This window comes from Hevea brasiliensis, chromosome 14, assembly GCF_030052815.1.
Source record: "Hevea brasiliensis isolate MT/VB/25A 57/8 chromosome 14, ASM3005281v1, whole genome shotgun sequence".
Lineage (NCBI taxonomy): Eukaryota > Viridiplantae > Streptophyta > Magnoliopsida > Malpighiales > Euphorbiaceae > Hevea > Hevea brasiliensis.
Window position 1 is genome coordinate 22,416,806 of NC_079506.1, and position 22,733 is coordinate 22,439,538.

The following is a 22,733-nucleotide window of genomic DNA, read 5'->3' on the forward strand; positions in this document are numbered from 1 at the left end:
TGGAATCATTGGACATTTGTGCAAGTTAAGTAAGTTGGACTTGATTGATCTGCCAATGTTGACCCGTGTCTGGATTGAGGTTCCTAAAGGTATTTTGAACCTCAAAAACCTCAAACTGCTGAAAATCCACAATTGTGGCAGTTTAATAAATATATTTACACCTAGCATCTGCTGAGACCTCGTGCAACTCCAAAAGTTAGAAGTGAAGTTGTGCTATGGTTGAAGAAATCATCACAGAAGATGTGGTGAAGGATGAAACTATGGATGAGATCAAATATCCTCTATTGAACTCCATTACTCGTGTCTTTGCCAAGTTTAATCAATTTCAATTCCAGAAATGGTACTTTGCATCTTTCATCTTTGAAAGAGATTATTGTAATTGACTGCCCAAGCACATTTACTTGTTCATTTTTGAGGGTAGCAGAACCAAATGCAACAGATGAAATTGTTGAACCAAAGGTTAGTTGTCTATTTTTACAACGTGCATGAGTTCATTTTACTGTAATTATCCTTTATTTTGTTGCATAATAAAAACTAATTAATGAGAAAATTAATTTTATTATAACCTATTCGGGCACCATAATTTTGCTCTGCATGGTCGTGATCTGTGCAAATGTTAATGAAACAAAACATTCTCACTACAGGTTGTTTTCCCCAACTTGGAGGATCTGAAACTGTCATCAGTTGACATTGAGAAGATGTGGGATGCTCAGCAGTTGGAAATGTCTTCTTGTATTCAGAATTTGACAAGCTTGACTGTGGATGGCTGTGGCAATTTAAAATATCTATTATCGTCATCAATGGTTAAAAAAGTTATGCATCTGAAAAGACTTGACATATGCAATTGTAAGATGATGGAAGAAGTGATGGTCAGGGAAAGATTGGAAGAAGAAATAATGAGTAAGATGTTACTCCATCAACTAGAGTTCCTGGAGCTCAAATATCTCCCCAAAACTCACGCGATTCTGCACAGATAATTTAATTGAATGCCCTACCTTAAAAGAACTGTGCATACAAAATTGCCCTGGGTTGATGACATTTATCTCCAATTCTGACAGTGCAAACATGAACGACAGCAGTGAACTCCAAGCAATAAGCTCTGCTCTCTTTGATGAAAAGGTATTCTCTTTATTTTCCATATTTTCTTGTCTTTTTCCTTGTATTGGTTCCCAATGTGAAGCTTATTGTTTTGAAGATTATAACCTTGGTGTACATATTTAGTTGTTCATGAAAAAGGGAAAACTGCTACATAGTTATATTTTCCTTGTAAAACACCCCCTTGTTTTTTCCTTTAATCCAATACCACATAACTGAGATAGAATGAAATTATCACCTGTATTTGTTTTGGGAGCCTATTTATCATCATTGTCATCTAGTGCATCTCATTAGCTGGACAAATAATAGTAAATAATGATATTTTGTGTAGGTTGTAGTCCCCAAGTTGGAGCAATTGAAGATCCTCAATATGGATAATTTGAAGATGATATGGCACAATGAATTCCATTCAGATTCCTTTTGCAAAAGAAGAGTACTGAAGGTGGAATACTGTAAAGAACTACTGAAAATTTTTCCATCCAAGTTGTTAAGACACCTTGAAAATCTTGAGGATTTGGTTGTGAGGAATTGTGATTCACTTCAAGAGGTGTTTGATTTCCAAGAGCTAATGAATATCAAAGAAACAGTAGCCAATCAATTGAGAACTCTGGATGTACGAAACCTCCCAAATTTGAAGCATGTATGGAATGAGGATCCTCTAGGACTTGCTTGTCTTGTTTGACAACCTACGTTCAGTGGATGTTTGGAATTGTCCAAGTCTTGTAACTCTCTTCCCAGCTTCAATAGCTAAAAATCTCCCACAACTAGAAACACTTAATATAGATGGTTGTGGAGTAGAGGAACTCGTTACAAAGAAAGAAGGAAGAGAAGCAACTCCTAGATTTGTATTTCCTGGACTAAAGTCTTTGGAACTTCAAAGATTACAAGAACTGAAATGTTTCTACTCAGGAGTTCACATCTTAGACTGTTCATTGCTAGAAAGACTGCTAGATGTGAAAGGTTGGAGATTTTTGCATCACAAACTAAGAGGTTGCAAGAAACACATATGGAGAGCCAACTTGAGATTCAAATTCCACAACCACTATTCTCACCTAATAAGGTATGTATTCCTTAACCCAAATTTTGCAGGATATCTGCACATGAGTCTTGTCATAATGAACTTTATTTTCAATAGAAAGTTTCTAATTGTGACATGTCTACCCAATTAAGTTGCTATGCATCACAACTATTTCTTTTGTTTGATTGGTTTCCAGATCATCCCCAACTTAGAGATATTATCGTTGATAGTCAAGCATGCCAAAATGATTTTGGAAGGACATTTTCCAGCAGACCTCTTTCACAAACTAAAAGTTGTGCAACTAAATTACTTTCATGACAAATCTGCAATTTTTCCATTTGATCTCCTCCAATTATTCTACAATATGGAAAAACTTTTTATATGGTGTAGTCATTTCGAAGAGTTGTTCCCTTATGAAGGACTTGTTGATAAGGAGAAACATGCAAGTTCTCTTGCACAGATACGATACTTAGAGTTGGATCTTCTTCCTGATCTAAAGTACATTTGGAACCAACACTCTCAGTTGGACCAAGTGCTTCAAAATCTTGAAACTTTGAAAGTAAAGAGATGTGATAATTTGATCAGTTTAGCGCCATCCTCTGCTTCTTTCCAAAATCTAACAAATTTGGATATAGAGAATTGCAGTGGATTGTCAAGCTTAGTTACATGCTCTGCAGCAAAAAGTCTGGTGCAACTCACAGAACTAGGTATAAAAGGATGTGATGGGTTGACAGAAATAGTTGCAAATGAAGGAGATGAATCAAAAAAGGATATCATCTTTTGCAAATTAAAAAGTTTGGGAATTCATTGTTTGCCAAGCCTTGTATGCTTTTGCTCTGCAGAGCACATATTCAAGTTCCCTTCTTTGACGCAAGTAATACTGAGGCAATGCCCCAAGATGCAGGTTTTCTCAAAAGGAGTCTTGAGCACACCAAGGCTACGGAGAATACGACTGACAGAAGAAGTAAATGACAAAGGGCGCTGGAATGGCAATCTTAATACTACCATAGATCAATTGTTTGCAGAAATGGTATCGTTTTTGGTTAATCAAATTTCCACTTCTTCCACAATTTATAATAGCTATATGCATCTTAAAAGTTTGAGTAGAATTAATAATACTATGAAATCATAGTTCTATTCTGAAGTATTCTCTTCTTGATCATGACTTCCTTTTCCCTGCATTTTTTCCATTATTTATAGAATACCAAAGAACATTGAACCCCATACCATATGTGCTCAAGCTGAAATAAGGCCAATCCTCGTGGTTGCTGCCAGGCACTGGATCATGTATTCCGTTAGTGGGAGGTAGATGGGGGGGCTTTCTTATTCTGTTCTTTTATGCAAGGTGTTGTTTTCTTTTGAGATTTTAAATGGTGGGAGGACCGTTTTGCCCCCATATGTATGAATTACACTATTTAATTATATATTGTGTCAATGTTCTGCCTTTGTGCAAAGAGTATGTCTGTAAATATTGGATTTCTAATGTGTTTGCACATTGTAAATTAAAATGATTTTGCAATAATTTCTTGTACCAATCTTGGACTTGTATTCATTTGAACAATTTAGCAGTAAAATTATCTGAATAATTGTAGTCCCTGGCTAACATTTGTTGTGACATTTAGGAATTGCTTCATAAGAATGGTGAATGTGAGGTTGCTTTTAGTTGCTTGAAATATTTGATACTTCATTGTGCCCAAGGTGCTTACCTTCTCTCAAGGTCGTTAACTCATTCACTCACCTATGGGATCTGGCTTCAACAGTGTTACTCCGGCGAAAATCAGAAATAGGGTACTCTATTTTCCTTGATTTACATACTTCTATTTTTGCTCTTATATAACGACGTTTTGGTTTTTCAAGTTTTGCATAGATCATGAAATTTTTAGTTTTTTTTCTTGAAGGATTTTGATCAAGCAGAGAAGGTTGAGGTTGAACAGAGGTGTCACGAAGTAGGGGAAGAAGAGTGCTTGATGTGAAGAACACTAGCAGATCACATTGATTATATCTATGCCCAGAAAATCAAGCCATGAAATTTAATTAAAGCTTTAATTAGTTTTATGTTCTCATTAGTTTTCACTATCAATTTCAGGTCTCTGGTATAGATTTACTGGGGTTTTATGTTGTTTATTTTGGACATATTTGTGGGTTTTCTTTCTCAGTTTTCTTACCCCTTTAATCTATCTCATTGTTTTTATTTTATTTGTTTTAAATAATCATTACTTAATGTTGGATAATACCATATTTATTATTTTCCAACTTATCTGCTACGGAGAAAAAATTGACAATTTCTTAAAAAAAAAAAAAAGGACAGTTAATATGTGTGGCACAATGACATTAAAATTTAAACTATTTTTTTTTTTTTTTTGCATTATAAAGAAGATATTGGATAAATATTAATAATGAATGAAAAAACTAATGATGCATGGTGATATGTTGTTATTTTAGGGTTTGAAAGGCACGGGCAATGTTGGATGCACTTGATGATTTTCTAACTCTCCATGTGGCAAAATAGACACGAGAAGGAGTCAATAGAAAGCTAGAGTTTTAGAGAAGTACTTTAGAGTCAAAGGGTTTTAAGTTAAGTAGAACGAAGATAGAATACATGTATTACAAGTTCAGTGAAGGCCAAACTGGTGATAGATAAGGAGTTAGTTTAAATAGAGTGGTATTATCCTAAATTAATAACTTTAAATATTTAGGTTTAGTCCTTTAAGTAGATGGGGGATGTGAGAAGGATGTTAGTTATAGGATTAAAGCTGGATGGTTGAAGTGGAGACGTGTCACGAGAGTTTTATGTGATTGCAATATTCTCAATAAGTTGAAATGAAAATTTCATACGATCGGTTATATTATATGGTAGTAAGTTTTGGACACTGAAAGAGTCGTATACGTCTAAGATAAGAGTTGTAGAGATGAGAATGTTAAGGTGGATGAATGGCCATACTAAACTAGATAAAGTCCGTAACGAGAGTATTAGAGAAACGGTAGGAGTAGTGCCAATTGAAGATAAGTTGAGAGAAGGGAAATTGAGGTGATTTAGCCATGTGAAATGTAGACATACGGAGGCTCCAGTTAGTCAAGTAGAGCATATTAGATTAGATTAGAGGATAGAAAGAAAAAAAGAGGTAGACCTAAATTAACTTGGAGGAGAGTAGTACAACATGACCTAGAAGCATTACATATTTATAAGGATTTAACCCAAAATCGTTTAGAGTGGAAAAAGCGAATTCATATAGCCGACTCTAAATTTTTTAGATAAAAACTTAATTGAGTTGAGAGACAATGGGATTAAACCGATTAGAGTGATTCTGATAGTAATGTATTTATAATGTGCATATAATTATAGTTGATTTTAGGATGTATCCGATATAAACTTTAATTTATATGAAAATAAATTTAATAACAGTTAAAATAAATATTTATGTTAAATTATATATAAAATTAATTAAAATATATATATAGAGTATATAAATTTAAATACAAATATTTAATTTATCAGTCGATAAACTTAGTTTTATATCAACTCAACTTGCATAGCTGCATCTTTATTTTACATGGTTTATAATATGGCTTAAAAAACATTATTGTGATGTAATGACGAGTGGTGGGTTGGCTAAGTTTTGTTATACATTTGCCATTCTGGTGACATATTGTTGACTCTTTGGTGATTCCATGTCCATGACCATGATGACTAGGATACGTACCCAAAAAAAATTATGTTCTTATAGTGTGAATATCTCTTCTTCTTGGGCTATGAGATTGGGCCTAAATTCCAGGGGATTGTTCACACCGTCATGGATAAACCAATCCCACCAACTTCCCTATAAAGTGCTGAAAGCGCCGCTTGAGAGCCACAAAAACAGAAAGGCAACGCAACCCTTCCTGTAAGAAAAACAAGCAAATGGTTAACGAAAATCAGTACTGGCTTCTCAAAACCGAGCCAGGGGAGTGGTCATGGGATGACCAAGCGTCCAATGGAGGCATAACCAACTGGGATGGCGTCAAAAACAAGCAAGCCCAGAAAAACCTTAGGGCCATGCACCTTGATGACCTCTGCTTCTTCTACCACTCTGGTGCCAGTGCTCGTCGCGTTGTTGGTGTAGTGTCTGTAGTGAAGGAGTGTTATAAGACTGCCGATGATGAGGTTGTGGTGGATGTTAAGGCAGTTGGAGAGATGAGGAGGCCAGTGGACTTGAAGGAACTGAAGAGCAATGAAGGGTTGAAGGGTCTTGCTTTGTTTAGGCAGCCTAGGTTGTCTGTTGTGCCTATTTCGAAGGAGGTTTGGGAGATAATATGTGAATTGGGAGGTGGGTTTGAAGGAGATGGGAAAGTTGATGATGATGATAATGAAGGAGAAGAGTAGATTCTGTGGGTTTTGGGCTTATATATAATGTAAGGATCCCTTCCTTGTAGTGATCACTAGTGAATATGGGGGGATCATATGGTATTGCAAACTAGCAAATACTATGTTTTGGTTCTTTTTGGCTGTATGAATGATGAAAGAACGAAATCAAATGAAATCTATAAATTGTATTTAGAGTACCAATTCAGCTTGTAATTGTGTTTGTTGTAATTACATCAGTAGATTCAGCACATCATCATGCACCTAAAACAGGTGCATTTGCTCATCAAGTAATTTACCGCTTACATACGGAGCAGATACTTAAAACTGCACTACACGACATGTCGTGTTAACGAAAAAACACGTAGACCTTTAAACCCAAGCCAACAGAGCAGGTGGGAGCTGTCTCTGGATGGACCCGGAAGACAATGCAAGTGGGTGAAATTTTTGTGGTGGGTTTTTGGGAAATGCAAATGCAAATCCTACTACTAAAGCCGCCTTGTTTTGCTGAGTTCTTGAGTCGTCAGTGGCTTAAACCTTTGAGCCTCCTTGCATTCTGTTCTTCATCAGATTACTTGAACCAGTCCCGTGACAGCCTCCCTCGTTTCTTCTCCGAAGTTCTTCCTTCTTCCAAAGTACTCTCTCTCTCAACGCACAATTCATTTTTATTTTGGGTTTACTGCTATATGTTGAATTGGGAATTGATTATTTAGAATAAGGTACGCGTTGATTCTAGTCAATGTGAATTTTGAGTGGATTTGTTGTTTCTGGTATATGTCTTTGGCCTTTTAGCATATGGTGCTATTTTGAGTACTCAATGTGTAACTTTTTGGCTGGCTTCTTCTTTATTAGGTGATTAAGGGGTTTCATTGTCTTGAAGAATTAGAAAATCATAGTTCTCTTGGTAATTATTCAAAGGTCTATGCTATTTCAAATCTAGTGGGAGTTTGATCGCACAATTTGGTATTGCTAGTTGAAATAAAACCTATATCTGAAAAAGGAGTTTTAGCTTTGGTTACTGCATCAGACTTTGTTTCTAATGCATGGTTGTCAATGTAAATGCATAGCTAGGAAATCAAGGAGTGTTCTCCATATTAGAAGCCACATGAATCAAGCACATCATGATAATATGAATATCAATTATGGAATCAATGAGAAAGCCATTGGCAGAATGGAATGGTGTCGGATGGATGTGCTGGGATATTCACTATTGAAAAATGGAAGCTTTACTTGATAAACTCTATATAACATCGATTTACTGGACATGGTTTACCTTCCCATTGCTAATCAATGCTGGGCTCAAATAGTTCAATGAAATGGCGAAACATTGGTTAGGTAAATCAAGTATGCTAAGTTTTTGTTTAATTAAAGTAAATTTCCATGCCATTTCAAGTTAAATAATCCAACGTAGCCCGTATAGTATACAAAATTCCAATCTTTTTGTCTGTACTATTTTTTGACGGTTTCAGTTCCCTTACTTGTCATCAAAGATCATTTGTATTGTCAATTTGGACACTTATGCTTATGCATTTTTGGTAGCTAGTTGTGCTTGAGTCTTAGCAACACAGGGTCCAAGGTTCTGTGGAAGATAACAAACCTTCTACTTTAAATATTAATAAATTTTTACTTGACTCAAATGTGTATGGAATTCTTATTATTTTCCATGACTATGGAGGGTGGCGTTGTCCGTGTGCAAGATGATGAATTCTGGCATATGACTAAAGTCTTAAGGATGAGCACGAATTATATGTGTCTTAATAATTATTGCTTTTGAGTTTTTCCTTGCACACGTGCACACATATACGCTATCAAAATCAGATTTGTTGTATCTATGACATTATTGGCGCTACCCTGGGAGTGGCTTAATGAATGACACGATTACCCTTTTTTTCCTTGATTTGAAGAAAGAAAAAAGTAATCATGCACTGTCTCTCTTGCTCTCTCAAACCCACACAAGCGCGTGCGCAACCACGTGCACACACGGAGCTAATAAAGAGAACATTTGTCTAATCTGGACCCTGTCTGGCTTTATCATAGGGCTGACTTCATGAGTAGTGTGCTATTTTTTTCTTGACTTAATGAAGGACTATATTTCCTATTGCTTATATCCGATATGTTATTAGTTCTATCATTCAATTAAATGTTCTTTCTTAATTCAATCCTCCTTTTTTTTTTTTTTTTAATATCAAGCACTATTGTGCTTTAAGTGGGGAAAAAATCAAAATTTTCATCCTTCTTTATGGCATCCATCATTTTAAAAGGGATTAGTTTATGTGGGATTTCTTTATCCATGATGATTACTTTCTGACCGTGCTGCCACTGATACCATTGAAGCCTTGATGTTTGTGGTTTGGATGATTGGATGGTGGCTGTTCAAATGCTTAAGTAACCCTTATTGTTTTTGCTTTTCTTTATTTTCTTCTCATTCTCTTTCGTCTTCTTTTAAATTTTGTTCTTTTGTATACTTGCGTAGTTGCATTGTTGGTCTGGAAGTTCATGTGGTACATTGTCATCTTAAGCCTAAATACTTTCTTATTATAATTAAATTTTTTAATGTTTTAATGCTGGAATAAAAGTTTTATGTGCTATTTTATTAAAATGTAATGTGAAGAACTAATTTGGGCTGGCAAATGATATTATTTTAGTGGTTTGAAACTCAGGCTTTAAATTATTCAGTTTAAGTTCAATTTTTCATTTTTATGGATTGGACATGGAAATTCATAAATTGTAATAGGGATATGGTATTTTCAAATTTTTAGAATTTAGTTATTTCATATAATATCACAGAAAGATATCATGCATGCATTTAGTCAAAATTTTTATAATTTTCCAATTAATGAAATGCAAGGGTAGAGCTCTTCAATGGGAAAGGAGGTCTGTTAGAAGGGTGCATTCAGAGAATTGATCGTACTGGAATTGATTTTCTGGCAGTAGCTCTTCCTGATACTGCGAAGTGGCATGTATTTGCAGCATTTGTTGAGCAATTTGTTCATAAAAGTTGTTAGATTCTTTTACACTTCATCAAACCTTTTCCTCTTTAGTTACTCTAAAAGGCGCTCAAGCTGACTGGCTTGTTAAGATATCCATTGTATGTCTAAATGCATACATGAAAATTTTATGGTTGAAGTTAAATTATTTTAGCCCTCAATCTTTTGTAATTTCTAGGTTACCACTTATCTTTTCCCAGGAGCTGGGGGCTTGCAGTGTGACCCCACTGTTGATGGATCACTCTCCATCAATCTCCGAAAACTGAGTGGACAGATTGGAACGTGTAATTCTAGCAGCAACTAAAAAATGTACACAACATGTCATTCTAGTATTAATTAAATAATGTAAAAAATAAATATAGTGAATTTCTCCATGCACAATTTAATATAAACCTCTTAGATTTTTTAGTATTTAATGCATGTCAGTTCATATATAGCTCTTTAATCTGAAACTGTTCATTCAACTTCATTTTCTTTTCTTTTCTTTCATGCATACCTCTATACTAGCTCAACGGCTCCATGGAATGATTCTAAAGCCTCCTACAAAATTGATGGACTCTTTCCTCTAGTGAGTTGTTCTTCCCTTCTTTTTACACTTTAAAGATTCTCTGTTATCTTATTTGAAGTAGGAAAGGCTTGATCGTACCTATCTTTATTAGCTTTGTGGTGTGTTAATTAGAGATTTAAGGGGATTATGATTCAAGGAAACGTAGCCATCCTGTTGGGGCTTATTCTCATTGATGTTCGAGGGCAAAAAGATCTACCATTTTCTGGCAGGACTAACTGGTTCTGTTCATAGGAAATCTTGGCAGCAGCAGAATCCAGGGTTTTAAAGCATTCTGTTGAATACCTAACAAAGGGAAATTTCTGAATGAGTGTAAAGGGTTCTAGGGTTTTGGATGGTGTATCAATGGCTAGAATTTTACATGGGAATAAGTTTTGGCTCTGCATTGATTGCTGTGCACCGTATGGAAAATAATACCTTAGGGATTTAGCAGTAGTTAATGATAAAGAAAGAGGAAGAAATAGAGGACCTCACGCAGCAAAATACCTCAAAATTGGCATAATAATCAACTATAAGAACTAAATATGCACTGGGTTGTTTAGAGAATCTTTATACATCTTAATGACAGTAGGATTTCCAAATCTTTGATTTAGATAAATTCCATAAACATAAATAAAGCTATTAATTATTGAGCTTTTATCTTGGAAAGTACACATGTATAAGGAATGTGATCATAATTAGTGTTTAAATACTGTTAGGCCTTGGCAAATCAAGGGATCTAGAAAGGATTATGCTACAAATAACAACTGTCTTGAAATTAACGAGATAAGTACATTTAACCTATTCTTTCATATAGAACTATAATGCAAAATGAATAGAAGTGATGCATGCTAGACTAGCTAAGCATTTTTTACCTAGAAAATCAAGGGAACCAAGTTAACAATCAAAGCCAAGCACATATTGGATAGGTCAGGTTGGGTTAGGCTCAAGGCCTCAAGTAAAAATATCTCGCCATTGCCTGGGTTTTTGCTGGTTGGGTTGGGTCAGGCCAGCTGATCTCCAGGCTGATGTCTTATCGGTCTTAACTCTTAACCATGGAATATGCATACCATTAATATTTTTTGTTAGCTAAAAGATTAAGGATTGCTATAATATGTACTGTTCCCTTGAATGTGCAAATCATTGTTTTAATATTCATCTATTTATAGTTTGTTGAAGTAAACACCCATGTTTCTTGTTACATAACTTGCTCTGTCATAGCTTTTCTGGCATCAGCAGAAGCTACACCTCTTGTTAGTGTATTGGCCTTGTCTAGGAAAGTATCAAGTGGATTAATAATAGTGGGACCTGGAGGAGTTTAGTATGCATCATGTGTTAGTGACTACTCTTGCAATTTTCTTCTTCTGCATCTCTGCTTCTCATTTTCACATCTTGAATGATTTTCTACACATAAAATATGTGTAACTAGTGTTAAAGATTATCATTTTAGTTTTTAGGTCATCCTCTGTTACATACTATAGAACGAAGAAGAGAAGTAATAATGTTAGGCAGAATGAGGGTCAGGTAGAGAATGTTTTGGGGGGCAATATTATTGAGGAAGTTAGAGTGAATAATTGAATCAGTTATAGTCAGTTGTGTAACTGTTTTAAAAAAGGAAAGATCCTCATCTGTATTCACTCATTCCATTAATGAATCAATAACGGAACTTTTCTCTCTCTCTCTGATTCTACTCTCATATCATCTAAGTCTAATTCTCTTCTCATCTACTTTCTATTCACTAGAATACTCTCATCTCATCTAAGTCCAATTATCTTCTCATCTGCTTTCTATTCTCTAGAATTGTTTCGGTCTCTACATCTAGAGGTTGGATTAGGGTTGATACCTAACAATTTGGTATCAAAGCTAGGTTACGAAGGAATCAGATCTGTAATTGTGATTTTGGCAGTCGCATGATGAACAGATCTGGAGTAGTTACTCAGGATTCAACTAATTCAGCTAAAATAGCGGAATTGGAGGAACAAATTAGGGTTATGCAGGAGGTGTCAAAGAAGGATAAGGAGGAATTGAAGGGAGAAATTAAGCAGAGTGCAGATAAGATCTTGGAGGAGATTCAATCCTTGTTTGCAGTTGTTATGATGGATAAAAGTGGGGGAAATAATTCTGGAGAAAAGGAAGTAGCTGGATCTGTTGCTGCTGTTCTCAAAGGAAGGGGAATTTTGCCAAAACCTAATGAGAATGGAAATCAACTGTAGAAAGGTGATAATAGTGCTGGATCTACAGCAGAGAATGAAGGTATGTCAAAGATCTTGACGAAAGTCAAGTTAGTTACATTTGATGGAAAGGAACCTAGGGCTTGGATTAGGAAATGTATCAAATACTTTGAGTTTTATGCAGTACCTAAAGATCAAATGGTAGGAATTGCTAGCCTGTTTTTAATAAATAGGGCCGATGCTTGGTATCATAATTGGATTAAGGGAAATGGATCTCATGCTTGGGAAGATTTTGAAAGGGAATTGTGTGGAAGATTTGGAGAGGATGGGCTAGAGGATATTGTGGAAGAATTTATGAAGATGAGACAAGAGGGATCTATTGAAGAATATTTGGATAAGTTTAAGGATATTAGAATAAGGTTGGAGAGGGTGATGCCTAGTTTGGGAGAAGCCTATTTCCTTTCTAGTTTCATTGGAGGATTGAGAGATGACACTAGGCCTATGGTAAGAATGATGAGATCTACATCCCTTGCCCATGCCTTTGAAACAGCCAAATTTCAAGAACAATTACTTAATTTTAACAAAAAAACCTAATTCCTTTTCCAGAACCTACCAAAACAGTGCAAGAACCAATTCCTTTATTCAATCATCATCTCTTTCTTACAAATATGCACCAACCTCCCAAAATTACCCTTATGCACCCAAACCGCCCAACTCTAATCAAAATAATGACCCAAAACAGCCCATTTCTACTCAGAAACCAGTGTCTACAACCAAACAAGCTTTTGTTAACTAGCCTACAACCAAACCAAACACTAATATTGCATCCAATTCCAATAATATCAGGCAACCAAGACCTTGTTTTAGGTGTGGAGAAAAGTATTTCTCTGGTCATCAATTTAAAACAACAGAAATCTGTGATGGATATTCAATCTTGTGAAAATGATGAAATTGCATTTCAAATGCAAGGGCAGGAAGTGGATGAAGGAGAAGAAGTGTGGCATGATGTTATGGAAGGGGATGGAAGTGGAGTAGCAGATGAAACAATCCTCTCTGTCAATGCTATTGAGGGTAGACAAGGGATAAAAACTATAAGAGTGTTAGGAATGCATAAGAACAGGGAGTTATTGATCTTAATTTATTCTGGCAGCACCCATAGTTTCTCAGATGTGAAAGTAGCAAGGGAATTAAAGGTGCCTGTGGTGGATGTGATTGCATTTGCAATAACAGTAGCTGATGGAAGAAGAATTTCCAGTACTAGCATCAGTCCTGATTTTAACTAGAAGATTCATCATTATTCTTTCAGTTTTAACTTTAGATTGCTGGATATGGGGACTTTTGATAGGATACTAGGTGTAGACGGGATGAAGACTTTTAATCCAATCTTATTTGATTTTGAGAATTATTCAGTAAGTTTTCATAAGGCTGGTGCAATGATTACATTGCAGGGAATCACAGATGCTATTCCACAGCCTACACTTCTAAATTGTATGGATGGTGAAAAGTTGTCTCATAAAAATGGAGGGGATTTTCAAACTCCATTATTCTATTTATAGATTTTTACACTGCAGGGATGTGTTGTTGAGGGTACTGCCATGGCAAATACTTCATCCTTTGCCTATTATCCAACAGGTTTACAGTTAATATTGGATAAGTTCCACTGTATTTTTGAGGATCCTAAAGTGTTGCCACTTTTCAAGAGCCATAATCACTCTATTCCCTTATTGCTTGCTGCTCAGCTAGTTAATTTCAGACCACTTCCAAAAGGCTGAAATAGAGAAATTGTGGAGGAAATGTTGGAAAGTGGAGTCGTACAGCCTAGCACTAGCCCCTATGCTTCTCTTGTATTGCTTGTTAAGAAAAAAGATGGTACATGGAGGTTCTGTGTTGATTATAGAAGGCTAAATGACCTTACTATTAAAAACAAATTCTCCATTCCTATTATTGATGGCCTTCTAGATGAGCTTCATGGTGCTTAAATCTTCTCTGAGATTGATTTGAAGGCTGTATGCCACCAAATTAGGATGAACCCCTCAGATGTTCATAAAACAACCTTTAGAAATACATCATGGGCACTATGAATTTACTGTTATGCCCTTTGGTTTAACAAATGCTCCAGCTACATTTCAAGCCCTTATGACCTACATTTTCTAACCATTTCTGAGGAAATTTGTTTTGGTATTTTTTGATGATATCCTAGTTCATAGTTCTTCTTGTGAGGAGCATTTGTAGCACCTAGAAGAATTTTTTTAAGGTTCTATAGCAGCAGAGGCTATATGCTAAGCTTAGCAAGTGCTCTTTTGGGAACCATGAGTTTGATTATTTGGGGCACATCATTACTGGCAAAGGAGTGGCAACTGATCCTGCCAAGATCCAAGCCATGGTATCTTGGCCAAGCCCTAAATTAGTAAAGGAACTTAGGAGCTTCTTGGGATTAACCGGATACTATAGAAAATTTGTTCCTCATTATGGGGTAATTAGCAAGCCCCTGACTGACTTGTTAAAAAATGATGCCTTTACATGGGATGACAAGGCTCAATAGGCCTTTGAGACACTCAGGGCTGCTATGTCTCAAGCTCCTATACTAGCTTTGCCAAACTTTACAAAACCTTTCATAATAGAGACTGATGCTAGTGGAGTAGGTAAGGGAACTGTGTTTTTATTTCTAAGGCATTTGGTCCTAGGTCTAAGGCATTATCAATTTTTGAAAGAGAATTATTGGCTATTACATTTGTTGTCACAAAATGGAGACACTACTGGGAACAAGGGCTTTTTTTAATTAAAATTGATCATGAAAGTATCAAGCACCTGTTAGAGCATAGACTTCATACCAACTTGCAATTCAGAGGGGTTTCTAATCTACTGGGTTTGCAATATAGAATTTTGTACAAAAGGGGTGGACAATAAGGTGGCAGATGCTTTGTCTAGGAGGCCTATAGCTATGGGAAGTACATTGTTGGCTTGGAAAGAACTCTCCAAACTGCTGGGAACTAAATTAGCTTATAGTTCAGCCTACCATCCTCAATCAAATGGTCAGTCTAAAAGGTTAAATCAGAGCCTGGAAGGGTATTTGAGATGCTTCTGTTATCAGCAACCAAATTCTTGGGCAAAATGGTTACCATTAGCAGAATGGTGGTATAACACCAGCCACTGTACTTCCTTGAAAATGTCCCCATTTGATGCTCTCTATGGTTACAAGCCAACTTCCTTGACATTCTTGCCCTTGGATACCACTACTGTAGCCACTGTTGCTAATTTTGTCCAGAATAGACAGCATATGTCTTAGCTAATTAGGGAGAATTTGTTAATGGCTCAAAATAGAATGAAGCAGTATGTTGATAGGAAAAGGTCTAAGAGGACTTTTCAAGCAGGGGACTAGGTTTACCTCAAATTGCGGCCATGTAGACAGACATTTGTGGCACTAAGGAAGAATTTCAAGTTGTCAGCCAGGTTTTATAGCCCATTTCAGGTGGCAGCTAAGGTGGGTTCTGTTGCCTGCAAATTGAAGTTACCCCCCATAGCATCCATTTATCCTATTTCATGTCTCTCTTTTAAAGAGGAAAGTGGGGGGTGCTAATGTTGTGATTCAAGATCCGCCACCTTTTCAAGATGACCTGGTTGTTGTAGCTCCTAAGAAAGTCCTTCAAGAACTGTCACCAGGCAACAGCAGCAAGTCCTTCAAGGACTCATTAAATGGGGTAATTTGCCTGGGGCAAAAGCTACCTAGGAATATCAGTCCTTTATTCAGAGCCAATTGCCTGATTTTAAATCTTCTTAGGGACAACAAGATTGTCTTGGTTGGGGGGGTGGGAGAGAGGGAAGGAGAGGGGAGGGGGTATTGTTACATACTACAGAAGGAAGAAAAGAAGTAATAATGTTAGGTAGAATGAGGGTCAGGTAGAGAATGTTTTGGAGGAAAATATTGTTGAGGAAGTTAGGGAATAATTGAAATATTGAATCAGTTACTGTCAGTTGTGTAACTATTGTATAAACGGAAAGATCCTCATCTGTATTCACTCATTCCATTAATGAATCAATAGTGGAACTTCTCTCTCTCTGATTCTACTCTCATCTCATCTAAGTCTAATTCTCTTCTCATATACTCTCCATTCTCCAGAATTGTTTTGGTCTCTGCATCCAGAGGTTGAATTAGGGTTGATATCTAACATCCTCCTTTCAGTCAGTCTTGGTATTTAATATTTGTCTTGCCCTCTATTTGAGAACATGACAAGTAAAGAGGAAAGAAAATAGGTGGGGGGAAAATATGAGAGGAAAGTGATATTTGTATGTTTGGAAAGAGAGGAAAATATCAAATGAAATGAAATACAACAACAACAACAATAACAATAACAGCAACAACGATGCCTTAATTCCAAACTAATTGGGGTAGGCTATATGGATCATTTTTTGCTATTCAACTTTGTTAGACACTAAGTCCACATTAATATCCAAAACTTGTAAATCCTTTGATCTTTTCCAATTTGGGGAGAAATGGAAAATGAGTGGTGAGAAAAGAAACGGATGAATCCTTGATTTTATGTTCCTTCCATCCAAATAAGAGTTGTAAAGATAAATTAAGGAAATTTCCTCTCATTTTTCTCTCTCCGCTCTCTTTCCTCCCTCACTTTGTTTCCCAAACACTGTTAAAGATCGATGGGTCTTCTTGATAGCATGCTATTGATATTAACGATTATTGAAATTGTTTGTAATATAGTTTAATTTAGAAGGACTGATTAGGAATTAGGAAGGAAAACCTTTGTCTAGTTGGTGTTGTAGATTATAATTACCCATGTAAGTAAAAGTATAATTTTTTAGTATTCTAATATAGAATTGTGGCAGAAAGGACTAGTTTGGGAACAAGGAATCTTGCCCATTTAGTATATGATTATTTAACTAGAATGGGATCTTTTAGTTTTTTCTTATGCTCTGTTTGTTTTATAGAAAATAACTTGTATATAAAAGTATTTTTCATGGAAAATGTTTTCTAAAAAAATATTTTCTATGAAAATGTTTTCTAAAAAAATATTTTCTATGAAAATATTTTTCGTTGTTTAGTTGCAATGTTAAATTAATAGTATATGTTTATTTGATGTATATATAAGTATTTACACATTTTAACAAGATTATCAAGGTCTAGAAAAAGGAAAATGACTTCCTCTTCTGAGAAAAGAAAGTCTTTTTCCTTAAAAATAATTTAGTTTTCCTTTTGATTGGGAAAAATATTTTCTATTGACTAATTTTTCTGAGTGCTCAAAACGCTAGAAAACTTGGAAAATGTTTTCCAGGAAAATAATTTTTGTAAAACAAACGGAGTTTTAAATTGAGAACATTCTTAGACAATTATTGCTACTTTGAGAACTTTTATCTAATTTCTAGGTGTTGTAGCTTCCAAACTGATAATGCCTTTGACTGCAAAGGTAGTGCTATTCAAAATTTTATCTTACAATTTTAGGTTCTAGTGATGCTCTTGGACATGTATTGGATACTTCATTAGAATGCTCCTTTCTCAGTATAGAAGGATTATGTTTCATATTCGACTGTTTTTCTTCTTGTTACATATAAGGATTATGGTCCTATGTAAAACATAGACAGGCTAGCACATGTTTTCATCAATGGCATTTTTGCACGTTCAAATTATTGTAAATTACAAACACCATCTAATCTTTAGACAAAAAACTGAAGACATGTATATGCGCTGTTGTTTTTGTTTGTTTGTATCTCTACTTGAATATCATATCTCATTCTTTTTAATAATGGAGTATTCGTATATTATCATATTATATTTGTGTTCAGTACAGTATTAATGTTCATAGAGTCCCTATGCCATCTTTCCCTCTTGGGATCTTACTGTAGGCACAATAGTAGATGAATCAACTTTTACTGTTCTTCTAAATTAGTAGATTGTCCAACGCCTCATATATTCCTCATTTCAGTAGTATTTCAAGTTAGGTTCGAGTTTCTCCTCAATTTTCATAAGCAGAAGCAACATCAATAGGCCAATTAAGTGGTTTAAACTTGTGGAGAATGTAAACAAATTCTTTTCTGAAGTCACATTCCAAACAAATTCTTTTTTGAAGTCATATTCCAATTGAATTGTCTATTATGTTCTATAGTCGAGTATTTTATGAGTCTGAGTAGATGTGATAGAAAATGTTTGTGTTTGCTTGATTTTATATGCATGCCATTCCTGACATATCCATATTCTGTTTTCTTGATTAAATACAAAAAGAATGAAGATTTTTCATGAGAAATATTGATTTCAAAGATCTATTGTTTTTGTGGAATTGATGTCCCTGGTGTTTATTATATTCCCAAGTTCTGATATTTTGATAAAATAAGTGTTTAACTTTTATATCATGTCCAATATGTTGTAGTTCTAGCTTAAATTTCCTGTCAATCAAGATTTTTTTGTACTTTCAGAAAATAAAGTAAATTACATTATTACAATACTTCAGACTTCACAGAGAGAGGTGGATATGATGATGGAAGCTGGTGGTACAGCTGTTGGTCTTGGACCACTTCATCTGTGTGTTGAAACTGCAACAATGGCCCTTTTGGCAGCTCTGATGTTATGGTCTGATGCTCAGCAATTTTCCAATGCCTATATACATTTACAAGTAAGATTTGTCAAATATTTTGCATCTTACACTGCTCCTAGCATCTGTCAGATTCAGATGTATACCAAGGAAATGGCTTATAAGAACTAGAAGATGATATCTTGCTTTAGTTTATGATTCAAGTAAGGAGGCAACAAATTATGCTGTGCAAGTAATGGAAAGAAAGAAATAATTGCAATATTTGAAACCTAACTTTTGTTTTCGTGTCAATTTTTATTGTGATAACTTTATCATATGTTGGAGGGTTTGCTATTTTTCTAATTTTCACTTCTAATGTTGACCATCTAAAAGCAGTTGTAAATTTCCAGTCCCATCCCATCTGCTTCCATGGTCTCAAAAGCTCCTTGTAGGATTTGTAAGCCTTTATCAAGATCAATGTACAACAAGCCAAGGAAAATAATTATAAGAAAACAATGCCCTAACTGAAAATGGGATTTGATTGCAAGGTCTCTGTTGTGAGACCAAAAGATCACCAACTAGGCTAGAGTTGGGACCTTCACTTCATTTTATTCACTGATATGAACTATTTCCTTTAAGACATCCATGCATGTATTTTACATTTTCTACTATGAATAACTCATTTGAAAGCTCTAAACTTTATTGAATCCTTCAACTTTTAGCACCTAAGAGCTAATTTTGGACAAGTTAAACTTAATAGATTAAAAGAAAAGTGTTTACAGCAGAAGTTGGAGAACTCAATATATATATATATATATATATATATATATATATATATATATATATATATATATATATATATATATATATTCGTTTAAATTTTAGAGGCTTCTATATGGCTTGTTGGATCCAGAGTAACTTAGCTAAGTTTGGGTTAAGCATCAAGTTGTTGGCCTATGTTGAGTGTAAGAAGCTCTTTCAAATTTGTCATACACAAGTTATAAATGATGGCATCTCACAAGATTGTAATGCAATTTATAATATGGAAGTTGGTTTTGTGAAAAAAAAATTTTCATGAATGGACATAAAACTCCAATTTTGAAGTTTGTTGGCTGTTTGATGGAGTATGTCTGAGCAATGTTAAAAAGTATGTCTGAGCAACTGAAAAGGCCTTTTGCCAATCTATAATGCATTCTTCTTTTTTCTTTGGGCAAATCCATTTTGAAGCATAAGCTAATGCACACAATGAAAGAATTTCAATATATCATTTTCTTCAACAACTATGTGCTGCAATTTTGTTGAAGGCCATAATATTCCCGCAGCTTCTAGTGTGATCTTTAGCTAATTATTTTTTGCAAATAATAATTTTGATGTATTATAAGATTGAGCTTGGTTAGTGATGGGTTTTAGGTGTTATTGATCAGGCGATGAAGTGGCCAACTAAGTCCTTGCAATTTCATGGCACAAACTTGGTTGGCCGCTTCTTCGCAATCAACAACACCTAATACCTATCACCAACCAAGCTCAATCTTATAATACATCAAAATCACTAAATGAAAAAAAATAATGAGCTGAAAATCACACTAGAATGCGAGGATATTAAGCCATCCCTTCAACAAAATTGCTTCTATTATCATTTTGGAAAAATTATTGTAGCTGAACACATAATTGAATGAGAGGATATATTGCATTAGCATACACTACAGAGTGGATTTGCTTAAAATATATGAGTTGATAAGTAAATAAGGAAAAAAAAAATCATGCAGTATTGGCTCCATTCATGAATTTTTTTCATAAAACAAACTTTAATATCATACATTGCATTACAATCATGTGAGATGTCAAAAAATTTCGGTTATTTCGATTCGGTTCGGTTTTGAAGAGAAAAAAAATTGATTAAACCGAACCGAACCGAACTGAATAGTAATTTTATATATTCAAATTAAACTGAATTGATTTTTGAATTGGTTTATTTTTATGGGAAATTTATGAATTATATATGTATAAATTATTTAATTTCATTGATTAATATTTATTAAGTTCAAACTAAAGTTAAAATTAGATCAAATAACTTAAAAATCAAGTCTAAATTTAAAAATTAATAAAAATCAAAATCGATCGATTTGAATCGAACTGAATTGAAAAAGAGCTGTTCGGTTCGATTCGATTTTTCATCTATTTCAATTTGGTTCGGTTTTTAAAATATATAATTTAATTCGATTTGATTTGATTTGATTCGATTCGATTTGAATCGAATGCTCACCTCTAGATGCCATCATTTATAACTTATTTATGAAAAATTTGGAAGAGCTTCTTACGGTCACCGTGGGCCAAAATGTTGCTGTAAGTTTACCCATACGCAAGAAACTTGATAGTTGCTGTTCCAAACTGCTGCCCACACTGTTCTTTGGCACTTGGGTTTTTCTCCATTTGAGGCCGTTGAGTGAGGAGAGAGGGGGTATCACCCTCTCCCAAAAAGGCCAATTTAATGAGTTCAAAACCATCAATTTGGCGCAGGGAGAGACGATGCAAATGCTAGCCCGTGGCCTTTCATTTTTTTAAAATCAAAATGGGTGGTTGAGATTTATTTTAATAATCAAATTTAGTAGATTATAAATTTAATGTTTGAGATTGCACAAACATGATATATATGTTCACTCAAATTTGAGAGCTTCTAAAATGCCTTTCATCTTTTGTCTATTCTTATTTCTTGTTTAAGATTTTTACATGAAAATTAAAAAAATAATTAAATTATATCTATAATTTAATTAAATTATCTTTTATTTTATCTAATTAGGAGGGAGAAAAATAATAAGATGACATAATTATTGTGAATAACTTTTGAAGAGTGATTTATAAAAATGGATGGAAGTTTGTTTTTTTTTTTTTTTTTTTTTTTTTTGAAAATTGGACTTCTCCTTTTTGTGTTTAAACAAATTAAAGGACAAAGTGATGTGACATTCTTTTCATATTTTATAAGAAAAGAAATATTAAATTTTATTTCAATTGTCGTAATGAATTAAAAACTATGCCTAAGTAATTTATGCTTAGTCGATCCCAAGCCCAGATAAAAAAGGAGGGTTGCAATAGGTGACGACTAGCGTAAAAATTTTGTCACATCTCATGATATGTATTCTTATGATATAAATGTTGGGGCGTCCTCTACTTACGACGTGCTACATTGGAGCTCGAGTGTGGTGTTAAATGAGAAAGGGTTCCCACATCATGGACGAGTATGGGTCAAAAAGTTAGTCCATAGAACAGATAGTAGAACAGACGGTAGAATGGATAGTGGAACAGAACACAAAATAGGCATAGAGAACAATAGAAGATATTATAGAAGGAGATCAATTAGGAAGGGACAGGATAGGAGGAGAATTAAGGTTAGTACTTGAAATGTTGGATCACTTACAAGAAAATTAATGGAGCTTGTGGATACCTTGGAAAGGAGAAGGGTGAATATTGCTTGTATTCATGAGACTAAATGAGTAGGAGAGAAAAGTAAGGAAGTGGATAATTTAGGATACAAATTGTGATTTACCGGAAAGGAGAGAAATAAGAAGGGAGTGGGTATAATCATAGACAGGACATTGAAAGATGCCATAATAGCTGTGAAAAGAGTAGGAGATAGAATTATACTAGTAAGGCTAGTACTAGAAGGAGAAACAAAAAATGTAGGTAGTACTTATGCCCTACAAATAGGACTAATAGTGAGAGTAAACAAGAGTTTTGAAAAGATATGGATGATCTAATGTAAAGCATACCGAATAAAGAGAATGTTCTCATTGGAGGAGATTTGAATAGACATGTAGAAAGTGATAGGCAAGGTTATGAGAATATTCATAGAGGTTTTGGTTTTGGCAGTCGAAATAAGGAGGGGAAAAGCATTTTGAATTTTCTCATGCCGTATGACCTAATACTAGCAAATACTTACTTTATAAAAAAGGAGTCGCATTTAGTGACTTTCAAAAGTGGACAACATAGAAGCCAAATTGATTTCCTCTTAACCAGGAAGATAAATAGAGCTCTATGCAATGATTGCAAGGTTATTACAGGAGAGACTT

At 34.7% G+C, this 22,733-nt stretch overlaps 3 protein-coding genes across 4 annotated transcripts; all 3 read left to right on the plus strand.

The window, feature by feature from the left end:
• Window positions 1-4: 4 nt before the first annotated feature.
• LOC110649219 (uncharacterized) lies at window positions 5-3,716 on the plus strand. 2 transcript variants are annotated; one of them, XM_021803702.2, is made up of 5 exons: window positions 5-459; window positions 645-1,119; window positions 1,427-2,155; window positions 2,310-3,143; window positions 3,314-3,716. In XM_021803702.2, exons 3-5 carry the CDS (start codon window positions 1,991-1,993, stop codon window positions 3,329-3,331), a joined length of 1,017 nt encoding a protein of 338 aa, XP_021659394.2. In that variant the 5' UTR covers window positions 5-459; window positions 645-1,119; window positions 1,427-1,990; the 3' UTR covers window positions 3,332-3,716. The 2 variants fall into 2 exon arrangements, with proteins under 2 accessions (XP_021659394.2, XP_057990793.1); XM_058134810.1 differs by having other exon boundaries at window positions 2,310-3,716.
• Window positions 3,717-5,946: 2,230 nt separating this feature from the next.
• Window positions 5,947-6,656, plus strand: LOC110649224 (uncharacterized). Its single transcript, XM_021803705.2, has one exon. The coding sequence runs from the start codon at window positions 6,012-6,014 to the stop codon at window positions 6,471-6,473; it is 462 nt and encodes a 153-aa protein (XP_021659397.2). The 5' UTR covers window positions 5,947-6,011; the 3' UTR covers window positions 6,474-6,656.
• A 108-nt stretch (window positions 6,657-6,764) lies between these two features.
• Window positions 6,765-18,981, plus strand: LOC110650508 (uncharacterized). Its single transcript, XM_021805501.2, has 2 exons — window positions 6,765-7,087; window positions 18,610-18,981. The coding sequence occupies exons 1-2, from the start codon at window positions 6,881-6,883 to the stop codon at window positions 18,859-18,861; spliced, it is 459 nt and encodes a 152-aa protein (XP_021661193.2). The 5' UTR covers window positions 6,765-6,880; the 3' UTR covers window positions 18,862-18,981.
• The last annotated feature ends 3,752 nt before the right edge of the window (window positions 18,982-22,733 follow it).